Here is an 18,968-nt window from a genome sequence, read left to right on the forward strand (position 1 = left end):
ATCTACATCAGGTGTGTTTGTGATTTTGTGTGGAGTTATGATTCATGTGAAGGACAAAACTATTAAATCTTTAAAGTTTGGTCTGAACAGGTAGCTATTACTGCGCTGTTTGAAGAGAATAATAGTTTCTCTCTCCATGCTCCCTTCTGTTGCTACAACAAAGTTTGAGTTTGTAGACCCAGGTCCAAGAATCTTCAAGGGCAGAGTTTGATTTTCAAAATTGTGAGACAATAATGCCTGAATTCATTACCTACAGAGCTAGTCTGGGCACTCCAGAATAGAGACAAAGTATAAGCCAATATAGAGGACAGTAAGGGAGTTTTGGCACAAATACCAACTCAAGCCATATGTAAACATGGCAATCTAATTGTAATAATTGACATCAAAACTGGGATTCTGCTGAAGGTCAAGACATCTGCATTTATCTAGATAAGTACGTATCTATGTATAAGCTCCGGTTCAGTTGGACTGGATTCAGTTACGTGTACATAGACATATAATAACATCTGCCTTAAGGTTTTGTACCAGGCTTCCAGCTACAACATGAGATATTCATGTCTACTGTAGCTCCACCAGCTCTGTGAAGATGTTTTGAATATTGCAGGACATCTCAACTGGCTGGATAGGAACAACTGGAGTCCCAAAATTTAGTCAGTATAGTCAGCAGAGTATAGAGAGTGATCCAATTGAACAGCCACTAGATGATGAGCCTCAACCATCAGCTGCCTTAAGATGAGCTCAAACTGCTGACTGTCAGCTAGAGACTTGGGATAATTGTTCAAATATAGGCAACTAGTGCCAGTTTAGGTGCTGTAGGGGGTTCTAGATATCTAGTTAGGGGCAGTAGATTTGCTCCAAGTTTTGTGGGAGAATAGGTGCCCTTCTGGAGTAGCAGGTCAAGATCAAAGGGCATTAGCTGCTTATGTGTAGGCAACTGAACTGAACCTTATGTCTGCACTGACATGAGAGTTAAGATGTGCAATATTCATTTAGGCTCTTAAATCTCTGTCTTAATTTGAAGTTGGATGTCACTGCAAAATTTTTTCTTGCTTCTTGCTTCTCACCTGGTAGCTTCCTCTGTTAAAACCTTTGCAGAAGGGCTTGGCAATGGGAGGAGAGAGGGATGAACGCACTCTTGAAAGAACAGCAGAACCCACAGCTAACAGAATGAAAATGAGGCTTCATTCTGGGCCACAAACACTAGGGCTATACTGTATACTCAAATACGATGTTAAGGCTAATAATTCTGTTTCCCTCACCTATAAGCACATGTGTTGCCTGCCACTTTGCTCCTAATACATTGCAATTGCAGCTTCAGTTCTGAAGACTTCTTGCTGGGTTCTGCTTGTATTCATCAGAGGTTCATTCATCTGTGATCTAGGGCTGTTCAGCAGCTAGACACATTTCTGTTGCTGAATAGCGAAATATGTCTGTCATTCTCATATCCAGTCTCATCTCCCACCAAGCCATAGACTCTTTTTTTTTTTTTTTTTTTTTTTTTTTTTTCAGATGAAATTCCACTGGTAAACCAGCCTTTTATTGACATACTGTGTCAAATACAGACACATTAATCCTACAGTGTTGTGACGTGCAGTTTTTGAAGGAGCTGGGGATATCATTATATACATGATCTCACTGTAGACACAAGGGACAATATTTTCAAATAACCAGACATTTGATTTTCAGAACAAAGAAGCTCTGTACTTTCAGAAATCAAGCCCTTTAAACATAACATGCTTTGCTGCAGGTGCCCTAAATCAACTAACACTGTCAAATCTATTTACTTTTTAAACATTTGCTGGTCAAGAATACTTTTTGGAAACAGCCACCCAGTGTATCTGTGACACTTGTAAAGACTTTGTAAAGGAGGTTGTTTCTTCCTTTACAGCAAAAATTCTTGAATGATTTGGAAGACCTGACTTTGTGGCTTGTGTCTCTGGCAAGACTGCTTGATGTTTGTTTTTAAGATACACAGAGACTATTGGTGTAATTCTGTAGTATGTTGGTGTAATTATGTATATACCAGGTGTAAACATGGTTATGTGTACATGCTTGATAATTATTGAAAGCTCTAAAACAAGTTACACTCTTCTGGGATAGAAAAAAAAAAAAAAGAGTTTTATGCATTGGATTGTGGCATTGCTTCAACATACTAAAACTTTTCTTTTTTCTTGAAGGCTTTAAAAAGGGTTGGAAAATCTGTAAATATCCAAGAAGTAATGGATCAGTGGACACTACAGATGGGTTATCCTGTTATCACTATCTTGGGAAATGAAACTACAGAGAATGTCATAGTAATCTCCCAAGAGCGTTTTGTTTACGATAGTGATGCTAAAACCAAGGATCCTGACTTTGGAGACAACAGGTACTTACATTTCTCAATGAATATCTTTCAAGAGGCTCTAGCTGTTTAAGTTCATGTGTGTATTTTTATGGTTTCTGCCTCTGCAGAACCGGTAGCATGTGGTGACCCTTCCATTTGAATTTCAGTAAAGATTAAGCTAGTTATAAGAACAACATCATTAGAGTAATAGATAAAACTAGATAAAGTTTTAGTGGGCTCATTTGCACTGTGACCACTCTCTCTCTGACTCTTATGCAGTCTTATGTTATGCATCTGTTTCCTCTTCATATCTTTTGATTTTGGCACACTCAATGAAGTGACTTACAATGTGGTTGAAAGGTCTGATAGTTCCTTAAAAGGAACTGATTATTTGGAGTGGACCTCTCCATGTTCATACATTAAGTTGGCAGATGTAACCATGTATCAGATAGATAAATCACTTGGCTTGGGAAGCAGTCAAGACCTGAACTAGAACCCTGTATGAGCCCGGGAGTTCCAGTAGTTCTATTTTGAATCTAGCTGAACTGGTCCTTTACGGACTGTTCCACTGACTGAAATCAGCAGGCACTTAACCTCTGGCCCCTTTCTTTTTCCACTTCCTATATTGATTCCTTGCCACTCACACCTGACTCCACAGAATTCCTTTGTCCCAGAGACAAGCTGACATTCCTCACTGATGCTGGGGAATCCTCGTCTTGTTGTTTAAAGCAGTTTTGATGTCAACTTATAAGGCCAAACATAGAGGTGATTCTAGAGAATTCAGCCTTAGAAGCTTCTGTGCTCACACCTCTTGCTTAGTGGGAAAGAAGGCATGCTCTTGACTCCTTCATTTTTGTAGCATAGATTTAAATCATTAAAAAGTAAAATTTAATACTGGATTTTGATTGTCAAATCTGGCGTTTATGGAATATTCCTATTGAGGACTGCCTAAAAATATAATTAAGTTTATTGGTAAATGTTTATAAATTAGTTACTGTTTTTTAGAACACAAATATTATAGAACCCAAACATGACACAGTAAATTGTTGTTTTCCTGGCTGTATTGGAACAACCTGGTATGGTATTAAGCATATGTTTAAATCCTGGGCTGAAGTAAGTTCCTTTGTGAGTGGAATATAAAACAAGTGACTGTGGACTGCTGGAAATGTTCATGACTCACAGTTTAGTGCAGCGTAAGAGTGATTCTTCCTTATTCACTTAAAAATTTCTTTTGTGCACCTGTATATACCCATATAAAATACAAGTGGATTTTACTACTCAGAGGGATTATTGGTTTTTGATTGCTTAAAACAGAGATCTTAAGACTTTTATGTACTGTGGAGACTTTCTCAAATAAAGTTGTCAGGTATTCAATATTGATTGCAATAACAACTACTGTAATTCGTAAGAAAAGACTTCTGGGTGTGGAAGTGTTTTGTAAAGTGGAATATTAGGGGTGAGAAATAGACTCTTAATAGTTTATTTTCATATGTGAATTACAGAATTACATCTGTTCCTGGAGATCATAGAATCACAGAATGGCTCAGGTTGGAAGGCACCCTAAAGATCACCTAGTTCCACCCCGCCCCCCCCGCCACGGGCAGGGATGCCACCCACTGGATCAGGTTGCACAGGCTCTCATCCAACTTGGTCCTGAACACCTCCAGGGATGGGGCATCTGCATCTTCTCTGGGCAACCTGTTCCAGTGCCTTACCACCATCTTAGTGAAGAATTTCCTCCTAACCTCTAATCTAAATCTCCTGTCTTTTAGTTTAAAACCATTCCCCCTTGTCCTGCCATTATCTGCCTAAGCAAAAAGTTGCCCTCCATCTGTGGATATGTGGAAGGATAGTGTTCTGCACCAACAGGTCAAGGTATGCTGGCTTTCATAGGAGATTTTGCCTACAAATGGTATTACATGATAAGTTCTAAACATTGGAAGTAAGATTTAGTACTATATAGAGAATAGAAAATGATATCAGAATTGGCTGTGCTGGGAGTTTACTGTCCAAGTAGACAATACATCTGTGTATCTCATCTGGCAAGTGTATTTCCTGTTGTCTTCTCTTCCTTTTTTTTTTTTTTTTTTTTTTTTCCTCTGTACTTCCATGGTGTTTTCACACAAGCGAGGGGATGCTACTTGCTTAGGGAAGGCTTTGCAGGTGGGAAGTTTACTATAGCCAGTTAGGTGACGGAGCTAGTTTACTACTTCCCAGTTAAAGTTATTTGAAAATCATGTTAAGTAAGCATAAATACCAAAGAACAGGAGCTGTACACTCTTAGGAAAAGGAGAAACTTGCCTATGCTATTCACCTTTTACAATTAACCCACCAATTTTTATTAAAGTCCTATGGCTTAGTTATAAATTAAAGTCTAGGGTGTTAGAACAATGAGCATGCCATTTGTTGGTGCACTGCCCACAGGCACATGTAGCTTGATATGCACAATGGCTTTGTGTCATTAAATGTCCTTTCCTACCATCAAATTAAGTAGGAAAAAAGATTGGCATACTGAAAATGAATGTAATCTTTTTGTCATAAACAGCTTTTTTTTCTTTTTTTTCTTTTTTTTTTTCTTTTCCTTTTTTTCTTTTTTTTCTTTTTCTTTTTTCTTTCTTTTTTCTTTCATTTTTTTCATTTTTTTTTTCATTTTTCTCTTTTCTATTTTTTCTTTTCAATTTTTTTCTTTTTGTTTGTTGTTTTTGTTGTTGTTGTATGTTTATTTTCTTATTGCCTTTTTCCCATTGAAAAAGTTACCGTTACTTCAATTTGTGTGAAAACAGTAGACAGGGAAAGTCACATTAGTGGGATGCCATTTGATAATTTATGATCCATTACTTCACTTGGTTTTTAACATTGCAAGAGCTGTAGTTTATGTGACACGATAAAAGGGGCCAGTTTTTCTACAAGTACACAAAGTGGGGCAGTAGCTGGTATTGAAACAAGACTTTGATGGATGCTCATTGCAGTGTTCCGGCCAAGGGAGCAGGTCATTCTGGTCGGGAAAATGGGGGTTCAGTGGGGCTGAATAGCACAGGTAGGTGTTGTGGGAGGCACAGAGGTGTATATAATGTCAGGCTGCAGGCTTGGGGAGGGTTAAGTATCAGTGGTGTAATTCACAGTCCAGTAGAGTCGGTGTTCATCTCTCCTGAGTGACCCATGAATTTGGCCTTAAGATGCATGGCTCCCTGGGGAGCTGTAGCCAGCACTGCAAGTAGCGGGGAGCAAACTGCATTTATGCCACATATGGGGCCTTGCTTTTGCAGGGCACGTGACATTGGCTTCCTTAGGATAGTTTATCTCTGGATTAATCATGGTTATAGTTTTAAACACTGTAAATAGTAGAGCTAACACAACAAATGTATGTGTCCAGGCCTTTCCAGGATTTTCTCATCTAAACAGACACCACGATATGCACTGCAAGGCTCAGGGAAACAGGGAAGGGCTCTGTGTGCATCTGCCACACAATCATCTGTTGTCCAGACGTGGGGCTGTAGTTTAGCATTGCACAGCAATATATGTCAGTACTGTTACCTTCAAAGTGATGAGAAGTTAAAGCTGCTGTTCAGACCCTTTCTAGGGATATTTAACTTTGCTTTCCTTTAGAAAGTCAGTTTAGAGTAGATATTTCAGATGGATCTTCATAAGAAATGGAAATAAAGAGGGAAACAAACATTTCAGAACCATTCTACTTTTATAAAATCTCTTTGCTTTTCTGTATGCTATATAATTATGAAGCAATTAACTGTTAAAAATGAAATGTGAAGTAGCGCATTTCATTTTTTTCTCGAAAATCAACAGCAAGCAGAGTTTTCTGAGTGACAAATGGTTAAAGTAAAAACTGTTGATAAGTTTGACAGTGGTTTACTCCTAGTCTGTTACTATAAATGACTCTAATTTTACTGCAAAAGAGAATTATTATATATACATTTTCCCACTTCATGTACAATTGGACTCATTGTCACCCCAGAACAGCAGAAAAATATGTTACAAGGTCCATGTGTACATATCTATTGTGATTTATTTGTGTGCATAGAATTGACTGTATGGCATTCCAAGCTCTAAGGTTTGGCCTGGAATTACAGAAGGAATTACTGTTTCACTTCTTTGCAAATTGCACATAGATTTTTCTTGATGCTCATGCCTTTACATGATCCATACTCTCTCATTTATGAGAGAATAAAGCTAACAATGACAGACACCATTTCTAGGAATGCCGTTCCTCAGAAGGGCCAGAATCACTGGGCTTTAATTTAAATGTCAAAGCCTATGGTTGATACAATGATTCAGTAGCAATTTCAGCTTATCCAAGCAGAAGTTTAAACTGCTGTAACAACTCTGTAGTTCATATTCTACTCCTGAGTAGCAATCCTTTAGTTATGTGTAGGCTCAGTCCTGCACTCATGTACACCTCTCTGAGAATGCATTATGCTCTTACATCATATAAGGCTAGAGGGGATGAGGTGAAATTCCATCTGACAGGGTTCAGTGGGTTTCCCTCCTGACAGAGAAAATGATGATTTTAAGGCACCAGTCTCATCCATCATTACAGGAATGGCTCACAGATATGACAAGAAATCTTATGAAAAATAATCTGTAGTCTAGACAATGAACTAATCAGTTTTGATGAAATCCATAAACCATTTATATGCTGTATTGAAGAACAGACCAAAGCTTTCTGGTTATGGATATAAGTTTTGCCATTTAAAAATATGCAGAGCCTGTCTCTTCAAAAGTGGAGAAATAACTTTTCCAATATTATCAGAATAATTAAGTTCATGTTGCTGAGGTAATATTAACTTGTATAGGGTTCTTATCATGCACACAGCTTCCGTAGCCAATCTTTGCTTGTTCATGATAAGATCCTAAAAGGAAATGTCTTGCTAGGCACTGAACAGAGCTAGCTGTGAGGAAAGAGAAAAAAGGGAAAGGTACAATCTGGGATATGGCTAGGGTATTCATACGTGCTGGAACATGGTAATCCTTGGTACCTTTCTCCATGTGGTTGGACAAGGGAAAATTTAGTGGAATGGTGCAAGACAGGGACATGACCAACAAAACTAGAGCTGTATGGACTCATGAGTGTAGTAGTAGCATGTAGTAACAACAACAGCTGAAAGGCTTTACAACTGACAGCAGAGCTGCTTAGCAGTCACTCCACTCCAAGATGAATGATTAACTGTAGAATTTATTTCCCTTCAAGTCTCTTCTGAATTTCCTACACAAAGCTCATTTATGCAGGCTTTGCAGAAAAAGGGCTATGCTTGTCCCTTTACTGATAATTATTTGAATGGTAAAAGCATACCTGCATTTGGATGTTGTCATGAGTATTCTTACCTATGACATTATTGCTGGAGCAGCAATGGAGAAATTACTCTGTCCACTTATCAGCTGGGGGGCTGGTTAAACCTAAGCCAAAATGTTAGGAGCATGAGGGGAGAGCTGATAAGTATCTTTAAGATCTTATAGCAATCATGGGATAATGTGGTAAATGTAATATTAACTCCATAATAAAAAGGAGCAGTAGAATGAATAAAGTTGTTTGATAAACTGAGGAGAAAGGGCTAATTCATTTACCAAGTATTTTGCATATGGTAGGCAGACCTCCCCACCTCTGGGAAATATTCTCTAATCTTCCATTTTCTCACGTCCTTCAAGTGTTTTCTTGTTGTGCCTTTCATTTTTACCATGCCTGAAAGATTAGGCTTTTATCAGCATTTCTACTAGATACCACTTATGTGTCTACCCAGGGATTCAAAGTGGTACCCTGGTTCCTCGTGACTGACCTGAGTGTCTCTATATCAGGTATCATAACGATGAAGGGAATGAGGCTCTAGGAGAGGAAGGTACTTATGTAGTAGACCCAGAGGAAATGGTATTCTCAAGAATAAGGTTAAAAAATCAAAAGTCCTTTTGAAGCAAAGCACTGCCTATGAACACAGACAAACATTGATTTAACCAGAGTTTTTTTGCTGGCCGAGCAGAGACATGAAAATACTTGTTCTTGCGGAAGAGTGAGAAAGTAAGAGGAGCTCCTTTTCTTTATGTGTACACTGGGGATATACATCCTGAGGGGATAGCTCTATGACACCAATAGATCTTGTCCTTCAATATGTTTAGGTCTTTAACCCCAGCAGCCTGACAGAGGGCAGACTCCAAACCAGCAGACAGAAGCACTGCTTCTCTGAGGGGGGACCTGGAGGAACCCTGCCTGCCTCAGGTACCTGCAGAAGTATAGCTGTGGTTGTCGGAAGGTGGTGGTTGCTAGCCCAATACTTGTGCCTCATGCTCTGCCTACTGCAAAATGTTTTTTTTTGTTTGTTTGTTTTCTTTTCTGTGGAAGCCACTGAAGAGTGCTCAGTCTTTTGTCTCGCCCTTTTACTTTTTGGAAGCTCTTCTGATTGTAGCATTATTTTTAAATCAGACTAGGGAGTGCTCTTAAAATTTGTTCCTGCATATTTCTGTGCTGATGTCTCTTCAGCAACATTTTGCTGCTGGCAAAGATCTCAGAAATGCCAATTTAATTTAACACTTTATTTCCAAAACCATTTCACAGCTTCTGTTTGTGAGAAATGCTTCTCAGTGGGCAAACTTCCAGGCTGCTCTGGTGTGCAGGATATGGGCAACTTTCGGCGTTTTAATTTCCAGGATGCTAAAGAAGATAAAATTGGTGCATTGTGTCATTGCTTCCTGTGCGGTTGCAGCACTCATATCCTGACAGAAGTTAGGCTGACAGTGAAAAGCTGCTGCTTTTCACTGCTTATTTTATTATCACTACAGACTATGTCACTTTCCCTCATCTTATTTGCTTCTACTAACTCTCGGGAATTCCTAGGTATCCAAAGTAGTTAATTAACCCACAATAATTAATTAGATCAATTTCATGGTGAGAGGAGCATGTGCTTGAGTGCAGCAGCACTGTGTTTCAATTCAGAGCAAGATGGGGAGGCGAAGTGGAGAATCAGGGTGGCAGTGCCAATGGGGAGCAGCCCATGATGCAAGAGGAGGAAAAGGGAATGCAGCGTGACAAGGTGCATGCAGGCAGGAACAGGAGCCTGGAGCACTGCAATGTTGGAGCTGCATAGACAAATGAAGAGAATCAGGGAAACTGAGATGAAGGAAATGGAGAGAACCAGGGAAATGAAGGTGCTGAAGATGGGGCTTTAGTGAAGTAAAGAGCAGATTAGGGGAAAGCACGGATGGCATTGTGGCAGATGGAAAGGTAATGGGAGGGATGAAGGTGGGTAAATGTCATATTTTGTTGGCATCAGTGATGTAGATTCCCGTTTGTAGACCAGAGGATGAAATCACTTATATGCTTCCTTTTTTACTATTTCTTCCTTTTGCATTCTTATGAAAAAAAATAATCCATTGCTGCCAATGTATCTCTGTATTTGAGCCTTCAGGGTCAATAACAGAATCTCAGGTTTTATAGAGAAGATATTTTGGTGGAAGCCTCTTAGGGAAACTTACAGAGGAAGCAGAAACTATCTTAGGAATCATATTTTAATCTTGGTTAAATTCAAAGTATTCTGAGGAAAAATCAAAATTGAACATTTGAATACACTAAAAATGTTGTCTGTAAGTTTCTAAGAGCGTTTTGAAGGACCATAGCCATAGCTTAAATGCTACTTATATTCCTGTGGCTTAGTAAAGGCATCACAGGGAGTACCAGTCCTCAGCCCATTAAGCATCCTTCCACTTGTAATTATGCTCAGACTAATCTCAGATCTGCGCTCTATATGCATTTGAGTAAGGTACAGCTCAGAGAGAGGGGTTTGCATGACCAGCATCACATATGCAGTTCTGTAATTGGTGCAAGACAGAACACAGGGTGCTGGAGAGAGAGATTAAAGGCCTTTATTGGAGGGTAAAGAGGCAGCTGTTGGAGTAGACATTTAACACTCCTTGAAACCAACTTCTTTCTATCCATCTCTGACTGAGCACCCAAAATTACTTGCCACTTCCAAAAACAAAGTCTTTTGTGTTCTAGTGTAAAAAGGTAATGTTAGGTGGGGAGGAGAAAGCATTTACTGAGAGAGAATTTGTAGTACTTGTTCTTTGCCCACAACATTTTTCTAAATTCAGTAAGGTACTCTGCTAGCACCAACGCTGATATGAGTCAGTTTTAAAGAGCCCCATAATATTTATAAGCACCCAAATTGTAATTTATTTTTGTATGAAATTTTAAGATAAAATTAGATAACTTAATTCACTAATCAGGTAACTATAATCAGATAATACTATATTATTTTCAGGCAATGCATTTTTTTTTTTTTTCAAATTGGATAATTTAATTGAAATTAACTCATTTAAATAACCTCGACTCTACCCTAAAAAAGCTATCAGACCAAAGGACCAGGGGGTTTATATGGGCTGGCTGAAGATACACAGCTGTTTTCTAACAGAATATGCCTGCTGTCATCATAAGGCAATTCCACAGTGCAGGGAAACACATGGGCTCTTTCATGAGTGCTGCTGTTAAGGGCATTGAAACCTTTCCTTATGTCTGGGAATTAGGGGTTTCATTGCACTGGTGAGGGAATTATATTTGGCATAAAACAGGAGAATGTAAGTTATTTTCTCTGTTCCAGATCTGGTACTTATTTACAACTGAAAATCATTACAAGGATTCTTATCCAGGAAGAGTCAGGTCTATGGCAGAGTAAAGGAAAACCACAAAATCTGCATTTCTAATATGTTCCTGTTAAACACATTAATCACCAATCTAGCTACAGATTAATTATATTGTCAATGATTGTATTAAAATGCATACTCTGCTGTGCTTTCAGCAATACTGTATTGGCACAGAAAATCCTTTGCCTTCCATATTTTTGCATTTAGATAATTACGCAGAAAAAAAACCACACAATCCATGATCTATCCTAGAAATAGTTCTTAGAAACAACAATCAAGCCTTATTTTACAATGTACTAGTATGATTGCCTTTTTAAACATGCATTTCTAAATGAAATCATACATAATAAAATATATAAAATAAGCAGCTGGATTGTGGCAGAATTTCAAATAAAGAGGTTTACCATCTGAAGTAAGTCTTCTCAGAAGTGCTAGCATCTTTCAAGACTAGAATATAAACTTCCTATTTACCCTGTCGTGCTGTTCTAAATATTTCTCCAACTTACAAAGATTATCTGTAGTTGCCTCCATGTATGTAGTGAAGTATAATTTATTTAAAATGATAATAGGCCCACAATTTCGGATACCTTCCAAATGCCCGTCTTCCTTCCCCCTGAAATAGATACCAGGAGGATCCAGCCACACATCTAATCAGAACCTTTGAAAATCTCTTATAAAGTAGATAAGTCAGTCCTTTGGGAATTTCTCTTTTTAACAGACAAAACCATTTGATAAACTGATTTCTGGTCATCTTTCAGACAGCTATGATTTCCACATCTAATAAAATTCAAAACTTGTGGTACTCTCCAAAAAGTGAGATCTGTAACTCTTCTGAGCTCAGAGAGTGGAGGAGCCCACTCACATACATCAAGGGGTCAGGCAGTTCTCTGCTTTGCAGCCAGTATCCCTTGCTTTTGTAAAGGGGCTGGAAATGCCTCTGCCTAGCGTAGTGCAAGATAATCCTGGAGTAAAAACTTCCACAATCATTTTCTCACAATCTCTTTTTCTAATTGGAAAAGCATCCCAACCTTAGCATCATGTTTTCCTCATTTTGCTCAAGTCCAAGAAACCGTTGATGAGCATCCCATAGTTAATGTGGTGTGGCACACTTACCATGTCCTGCTCTTCTCATTTCCACACTGACAGGTGGAATTTTTCCATCTGTTGGAATTCTGGAAGTCTCATCTGTATCAGACACTGACAGGACCTCTCCAGTTAATAAAACCTACATGCTGTCCTTTCTGAATTCAAGTTGGCATGTTGCAACATCTTATTTGATTAAAAAGTCTACTGCTGTCTGCTTTTTCATCCACTTCTAGGGGAATCCATCTTTATTGGCTACTTTTACCAGTGTTTTTCACCGGTTTCTCACTTTTGCTCTGAATGTAAGAATTGACATTGAGTATATCCAGATGACCAGTGGTTATGTTCCAGGCTGTATTCAGTTGTCTCAGTTACTTCAAGTTCTTCTCCTTTAGGTGTTTTTCATCTTGTATTTGTCTTTCCTACAAAGTTAGTGATATCTTCCCTTCCTATCTGCCTTCATCTGTGCTGACAGAGTTCTTGGAATCCCTTGACACTCTGGTGCAGTGTAGGAGGTGTAATGCTTGTGAGTGGGAATATATATATATATATATTTTTCTGTTGTGTTGTGCCTCTGGGCACAGCCTGCAATTACTTTGCTGGCACATATTAAATCTAATGAAATCTGTTTTTTTTTCAGTCTTGTGAGAATGATATTCACAACCTGATTGTGTCGTCAGCTCCTTATCCATTAAACAGAACTAACACTCTGTAGAATCACACTTAATAAAAGTATGTGGTTTCCTGTGATATTCACACAAGCTTCCCCTGGAACTTGAAATACTCTTTACTGAATGAGATACTATACTATATAACAACCTGGGAAAATCTCTGTGATGCTTTTAAATTGCCTTTCCCAACACTATCTGTCTAGAAAGTATGTTTTACAAAATTTTACCCTGGCACTGCCGAGTTTTGCTTTACGTATAATCTCTTTCTATGTACAGAAGCTCCAAAGCTGTTATGCTGTTGAACAGCTTTCAGTTGTTTCCCACTTACCACCTTACCACTGCTTGTGCTCTCACCCTAGGAATAAATGCCTCCAGGTATCACAGCGACAAGCCTTGTAATTTCATAGGTTAGTTGAATGCACTTTCAGGTTTTCTGTAAACAACTTATCTTTGAACCATCCATTATCTTAGTATTCAAAGTCCACTGAAAACTGAGGCCTTCTTTTGCATTGCTAGCAGAAAGAGCATAGTCTTGGCAAGTAGAGGAAATGAGAGATTTCTACTCTCTTTTTACTGTCCTGATTTAGTGTCCAAACTTCACACTATCCTTTAGTTAGATCACAAGTTACCAACTCAGCACTGCTCACCCAAGCATCTTGTCTTTGTGTACATGAAACCTGAGCATTCTCCATTCTGGAGGGCTGAGAACAGGAAACTAATGCCAAGGTGACCTTGGTCCTCTTTTCTTCAGCTTCAGCCACTCTGGATGTACCACTTCTTTCTTTAACTGAAGTGACAGGGTAAGCATTTTGGATATTAAGATCTGTTGATTAAAACAAAGAGAGAGGAGTCTTAACCGGGCAGTTTTACTCTTGGATTTTCTTTTTAACCTTTTTACTCCTAAATTATTTTTATGCCTTGCTTTATGTCTGTGTCAAATAGCTTTAATCATATCCTTCAGCCTTAGATTGTTATGTTCTTGAAATACTTTACAAAGATTAGTAAGTGCTGCAGATGAGCAAGAAATGGATTCCCATCCCACAGAAATTTTCAGCATATCAAAACACTTCCCTGTGCTGATCAGGACAAAAAATGAAGCAAAAATTCGGGAAAAAATGGTTTAGAGAATTCATTTCAATTCTGTCATTTCAGTATCTTACATTTCAGTTTCAATTTAACTTGCCCCTTTAATTAACTTGTATTTCACGCCAAGATTCATTTGAATCAGCAAATTGGAAGTTTTTATTTAAAATAGTAATTATAACATGTTTCAGCAGTGTCTAAAACTATGCTGAAGCCTTCTATTTCTCTTGAAATGCTTAGCTTCAAAAATTTTGCCATTTTCAGTTAAAAATGTAAAAATTCCTTTGGGAAAACTCACATTTACTTATGAAAAGTGTAGTTATCAACACTGAGCAGACAGAGAGGCCAGTTCAGTTGTGTGTGCAGGTAACTGGTGCCGTTGGAGGTGCTCTGAGATATTTTGTTTGATGTTCTGCTGCCACTGCCTGGGCAGGACCATCCATACATGCTATGCCATATCTCACAGTCCCTGGCAAATGTCTCAAGTACCCCTCAGAAGTTCATCTGATGCCACAACTGAATTTAGTCCAGAGAAATTAAGTCACAGCAAAGTAATGGCTGAGATTTCATAAGTGCCAGCTGATGGGAGATACGTTATTTCTGTTTTACCCACCTAAGATAATTTGGACCACTCAAAATTTTGTTTCTCAGCCTAATAAAGCATTGGAAGTTACATAGAGCTTTTGGTGTTCTGCTTTTTTTGAAAGTTATTCCATAGGTGCTTTGCACTGGGAAGGATTAGGAAAAAAAAGCAGGTGGCAACTCATTTGCCAAATCTAAAAATCTGGACCCTACTGACTTCATTCAGTGTAGCTGAAAGTACAGCCTCCGTATTCTCCTGTAATCTCATGTTCTAGCTGCAATGAAACTCTACTTTCCTGTGCTTTTAGCACATTTGAGCAGAAGGTTGGATTTCATAAGGTCCCTTCCCACCTAAATCACTCCATGATTTAATTTCGTGACTGCCCCTACTCTTTAAAATAATTATGCTTATTATATCCTGCTAGGAGTAAGATCACATAATTTGCTTTCATCTGTAACGTTTTAATTTTATCCCTGATTCTTTCGATGAACTAAAAAATAGTATTTTTTTTTCTACAGTCTGTACATTGTACATTCTACCTTGTCATGCTTCTCTTCCTTTGATTTTATTGCTAAGTATATAATCAAAAACTATTAATAAGTGTCTTCTATTTCAAGCTAGACATTCCTAGCTTCTTGTCATTTTAATTGTTCTGTATGAATTTTTGGAGGTCCAGCTCCCTCATTAAGAATTCTTGGTGAAAATAATCTGTACTGGGATAAGAGGGAAGATCTCAGTTAAGAAATATAATCAAAAAGTTATAAATTAAATGGTTGAATTTATCAGTGGAGGGCCATAATACTAAATTATTGAGAACCCTGTGTTGAAGTTGATACTATTCACTGATCTGATAAAGGGCATGGAATTGTCAGATGACAATTTTCTGGTAATATGCGGTATTCAAGGCTAGTAAAAAGTAAAGCTAATTACCAAGATTAAAGAAATATCCCTCAATGCTGGCTGACGGTGATAAAATGACAAATCAAGCTTAATGTTGGTAACTGTCCAGATGATTCACATGGGGAAAACAGTCCTAACTTAGATGCTTAGTGATGGGTTCTGAAGAAACTATTCTCCCTCAGGAAGGAAATCTGGAAGTTGTGGTAGGCACCATCAAGCAAGTAAATAGAACAGGAGTAATTACTAGGAAATAAGTGTATAAGTAGCATAAAAGAGACAAGAATTACACCACACTGATACAATCCATTGTAGACCTGCCTTCAAACCACTGAGGGCAGGTCTGGCTTTCTAAACTGGAAAAGAGTATAATCGACAGAAAAAAATAAAGAGGAGGTCAACAAAAAGACTTAGTATAGGTGTTATATATAGAACAGCAGGATAGACTAAGAGTCTTTAACTCAGAAGAAGAGATGGCTTTAGGGAAATACAATAGAGGTCTGTAAAAACCTGAGAAGAGAGGGTGGTTGTTCACTTCCTCTTCCATTCAAAAAGCAGGTTAGTTAAATTCTACTGCAGTATTTTAGCCACATTCTGTCACTTCACATGAAGCTATCATATTACCTGTATATTCTGAATATTGAGCAGATTTCTTAATTGTTCTATGAGCAATGACTAGGAACAGCTAAACTTCCTTGGTTAGCTTTGAGTCCAGGGAAGTCAGCGGAAATGTCACTGCAAAAATGCATTGTTCACTGCAGGCAGTGGGTGGAAGCATGTTACTAGGAAGATGAATCTTGAAAATGGATGGGCTTACATCCTAGCAAAAATGTTCATTAATGTGAATAAGTAGTCGAAGAGGTGTACAAAATATGGAACTCCAGGAACTTCATCTTTTTCTTTAATGACCTGAGATCTTTGTTTCATCAGCAGAAAAAATCTGCCTTTTTTGACTTTTCATAGCTCTTTACAAAGAAGGAAATGAATTGTTTGACTGAAAATCCAAAGTTTCTACAACATAACTGTTCATCACAGACGGTCACAAATACGATCATTTTTCCGAGTGAGATAATGTACCTCAATACTCTATATAGTCTTAACATAAGGCTCAAGACAAAAAAAAATAAAAATCTATGTAATCTGAGCAGAGCATAATTAGCTAGCTTCTGGTATTACATACACCTTGGCAGCTGCAAGATTGGATTACTATATCAAACAAGTCACTCTGAAATGATTCTGTTCCCTGAATGGAAATACTAGCACATTTTGGTATTATGCATTGATGTGATGCTACCAAAAATACAAAAGGCAGTAATACATTCTGTTTAATTGTGGATGTTATCCTACATCAACCTTTATACAACCTTTCAACAGCATCCTCCTCTCCTACATCTCTTCGTCTATGACTGAACAGTATCATGTACAACACAGTTTGATCTATTCCAATTTTAAATGTTGCCCTCCTCATCCTCAGAGGTGGATCCATAATTTCCTGAAATAGTCCTGAACTTCTCAGAATTTAGGTGGTCTGTCATGGGTTCCCTGTTAAGGTGGTCAAGTTTGTATCCAGAGGGACATAATATGCTGATGCCTCCGAGGCTCTGCAGCATCTCAGGCAGATTGGATGCAGTTTCTTATTTACAATACACCCAGGGGCTGAGTGTGCTGCCTTAACAGGCATTCAATTCTTGCAGACATACTTATGAGTGTAGGAGGACTACATGGTTTCTGCCAGTCCCACCGTCTCAAGACTAAGAATCTCTTTACTGGAATTGGTTTGTCAGATCAGGCAGCAGATAGCCAGATGGAACACTGTTCTTTTTTCCCCTAGTCAGACCCATACAGAGAGCACTCTGGTGGTACTTCCAGAATGTAGAGTCATCCTAACAAAAGGGCTCAGCAGGTGAGCCAGATATGTCTCTGTCACATATAAATAAAAAAAGCAACAGCTTCTTCTGCAACAACAGTAGAAGTTTCACTGAGAATGAAGATGATAGGAAGGTGAAAACAGGTAAACATGCAGAGGACAACACTAAGAGTAGGAAAAATAGATTTTTGGGGAGGTCCATTGGATGGAAACCTGTAGTTCATCTGGTAAAGCAATAACCAAGATGAAATGTGGAGATTCTGGAGAATGCCAGGAACATTAGCAGGTCTCAAATGTTATGAAAGTTAAATCTACTAATACTAATCTTTCTAACCAAATCATACATGTTTTCTGAGGATGTGTGGTTTGTGTGACTCCTGTTCTGTAGCAAAATCACTTTTCAGAGAAGGATTTTATTTCCATGGGAGTTACCTTAATTGGAAGTGACATATTAAAATGACATAATACAATATTATTTTCCATAGAGATTGCAGTGTATAAAATCCATCTTTTTATGAAGTCTCTTCTCAAAATGATGACTGTCCATGTATATGATCATACACATGTATCTGTAGATGTTTATATGTGTTTAAATCAGCAATGTAGTCAACCCAGTATCTTTTATTTTCTAGTATAAATTTTTCAATAGGAGTTGATCTCAAGAGTCATAAAAATACCATGCCAATACAGTTCCTCCATTTTTTTTTCATAAGCCAGAGTTCCTTTCAAATATGTACTAGCTTTGTGCTTAATTTTGCCACATTTTTCTCAATCATCATATGTCTTTTTCATTTTGGAGAGCTGACTGTTTAGAATTGAGTGTGCTTTTAAGTATGGTATATTGCCTTGAAGTATTTTTGGATGGACTTTTCTTATACTGGTAGGTGTCTAGTAATGTATAAGCTACTTAAGAGAGTGGTGAATATTCTCTGGTGCATCAATTTGCAGCATCTCCTGACAGCCCTCACTTGTTGAACCCTGAAGTTATTGCCACTGTAATAGGAGTAGCAGAGCAGAATACATGTTTTCACCTCATTAGTCTAGCTCACAGTCCAGAATATTAGTTGGGGTAACAATGAAGCTAACTTTATGTGAGGACCCCAGAATGAGAACTGGAGAAGCAAATACATCAGTGGACATACTTTTCTGCTGGTGGTCCTGTGAAAGGAAGTAACCTCCAGCACTAGGAATGGGAAGACTGTAGCATCTTCAGACGCTGCAGCTTAATTATCCAAAAAGTGTCTGCCAGAGCATGTGCTTATCTGAAGTGTGTCTTTGGTGCATCAGTGTATCTATTAATTTTCCAGTGTGTCATGATACAAGTCAGTATTCAGACAACCCAAAGTCACATGGGACTTTTTCTTCTCCCATATGGCAATAAATGCCATGTTTTCCTTCCAATGTCACTCATAGCTCTTTCATCTGTGCAGTTTTCCAAATATCTACCCCTCTCTGCTGAATTACTGCTGCATGTAAAACTGTTTCTCAGCATGTATGGTCCAGTTTTGTGTGCTTCAAAAACCTGCGCTCGACGAGTCAGGTATCAGGGTGCAGCGAGGGGTGGCTGTTTGCAAAGGGCTCTTTGCCAGGACCCCTGCATGGCAGCAGCACAGGTCCAGGGCTGGCAGCCAGGATCAGCCCAGAGTCCAGATCGCCAGGCACATCCACAGTGATGAGGCCAGGCTTGGACATCACATTGACCCTGAGCCTTGGCAGCCAAACCTCCCAGAGCAGGGCTGCTCTGAGGGCATGTACATAGAGCATGCAGAATTGCCCATGTGTGGAAGTATTTGTTGGATCTGGCCTTTGAAATAATAGAAGCAA

General features: G+C 38.5%; 1 protein-coding gene and 1 long non-coding RNA gene across 3 annotated transcripts in view; one reads left to right on the forward strand and one right to left on the reverse strand.

The window, feature by feature from the left end:
* The window catches only part of TRHDE (thyrotropin releasing hormone degrading enzyme), a 213,483-nt gene that overhangs the window by 140,423 nt on the left and 54,092 nt on the right, over positions 1 to 18,968 (forward strand). For both annotated transcript variants that reach the window (XM_035336824.1, XM_035336815.1), the window contains one exon: positions 2,178 to 2,365. In XM_035336824.1, the coding sequence (XP_035192715.1) occupies positions 2,178 to 2,365 (188 nt within the window). The remainder of the gene's footprint in view (positions 1 to 2,177; positions 2,366 to 18,968) is intronic.
* On the reverse strand, positions 4,090 to 9,649 carry LOC118172734. Its single transcript, XR_004753836.1, has 3 exons — positions 9,635 to 9,649; positions 6,526 to 6,530; positions 4,090 to 4,154 (listed from the first exon to the last, which is right to left on the reverse strand). It is a non-coding gene; the product is annotated as an uncharacterized LOC118172734 (long non-coding RNA).

The sequence above is a fragment of the Oxyura jamaicensis genome, chromosome 1, assembly GCF_011077185.1.
Source record: "Oxyura jamaicensis isolate SHBP4307 breed ruddy duck chromosome 1, BPBGC_Ojam_1.0, whole genome shotgun sequence".
Classification (NCBI taxonomy): Eukaryota; Metazoa; Chordata; class Aves; order Anseriformes; family Anatidae; genus Oxyura; species Oxyura jamaicensis.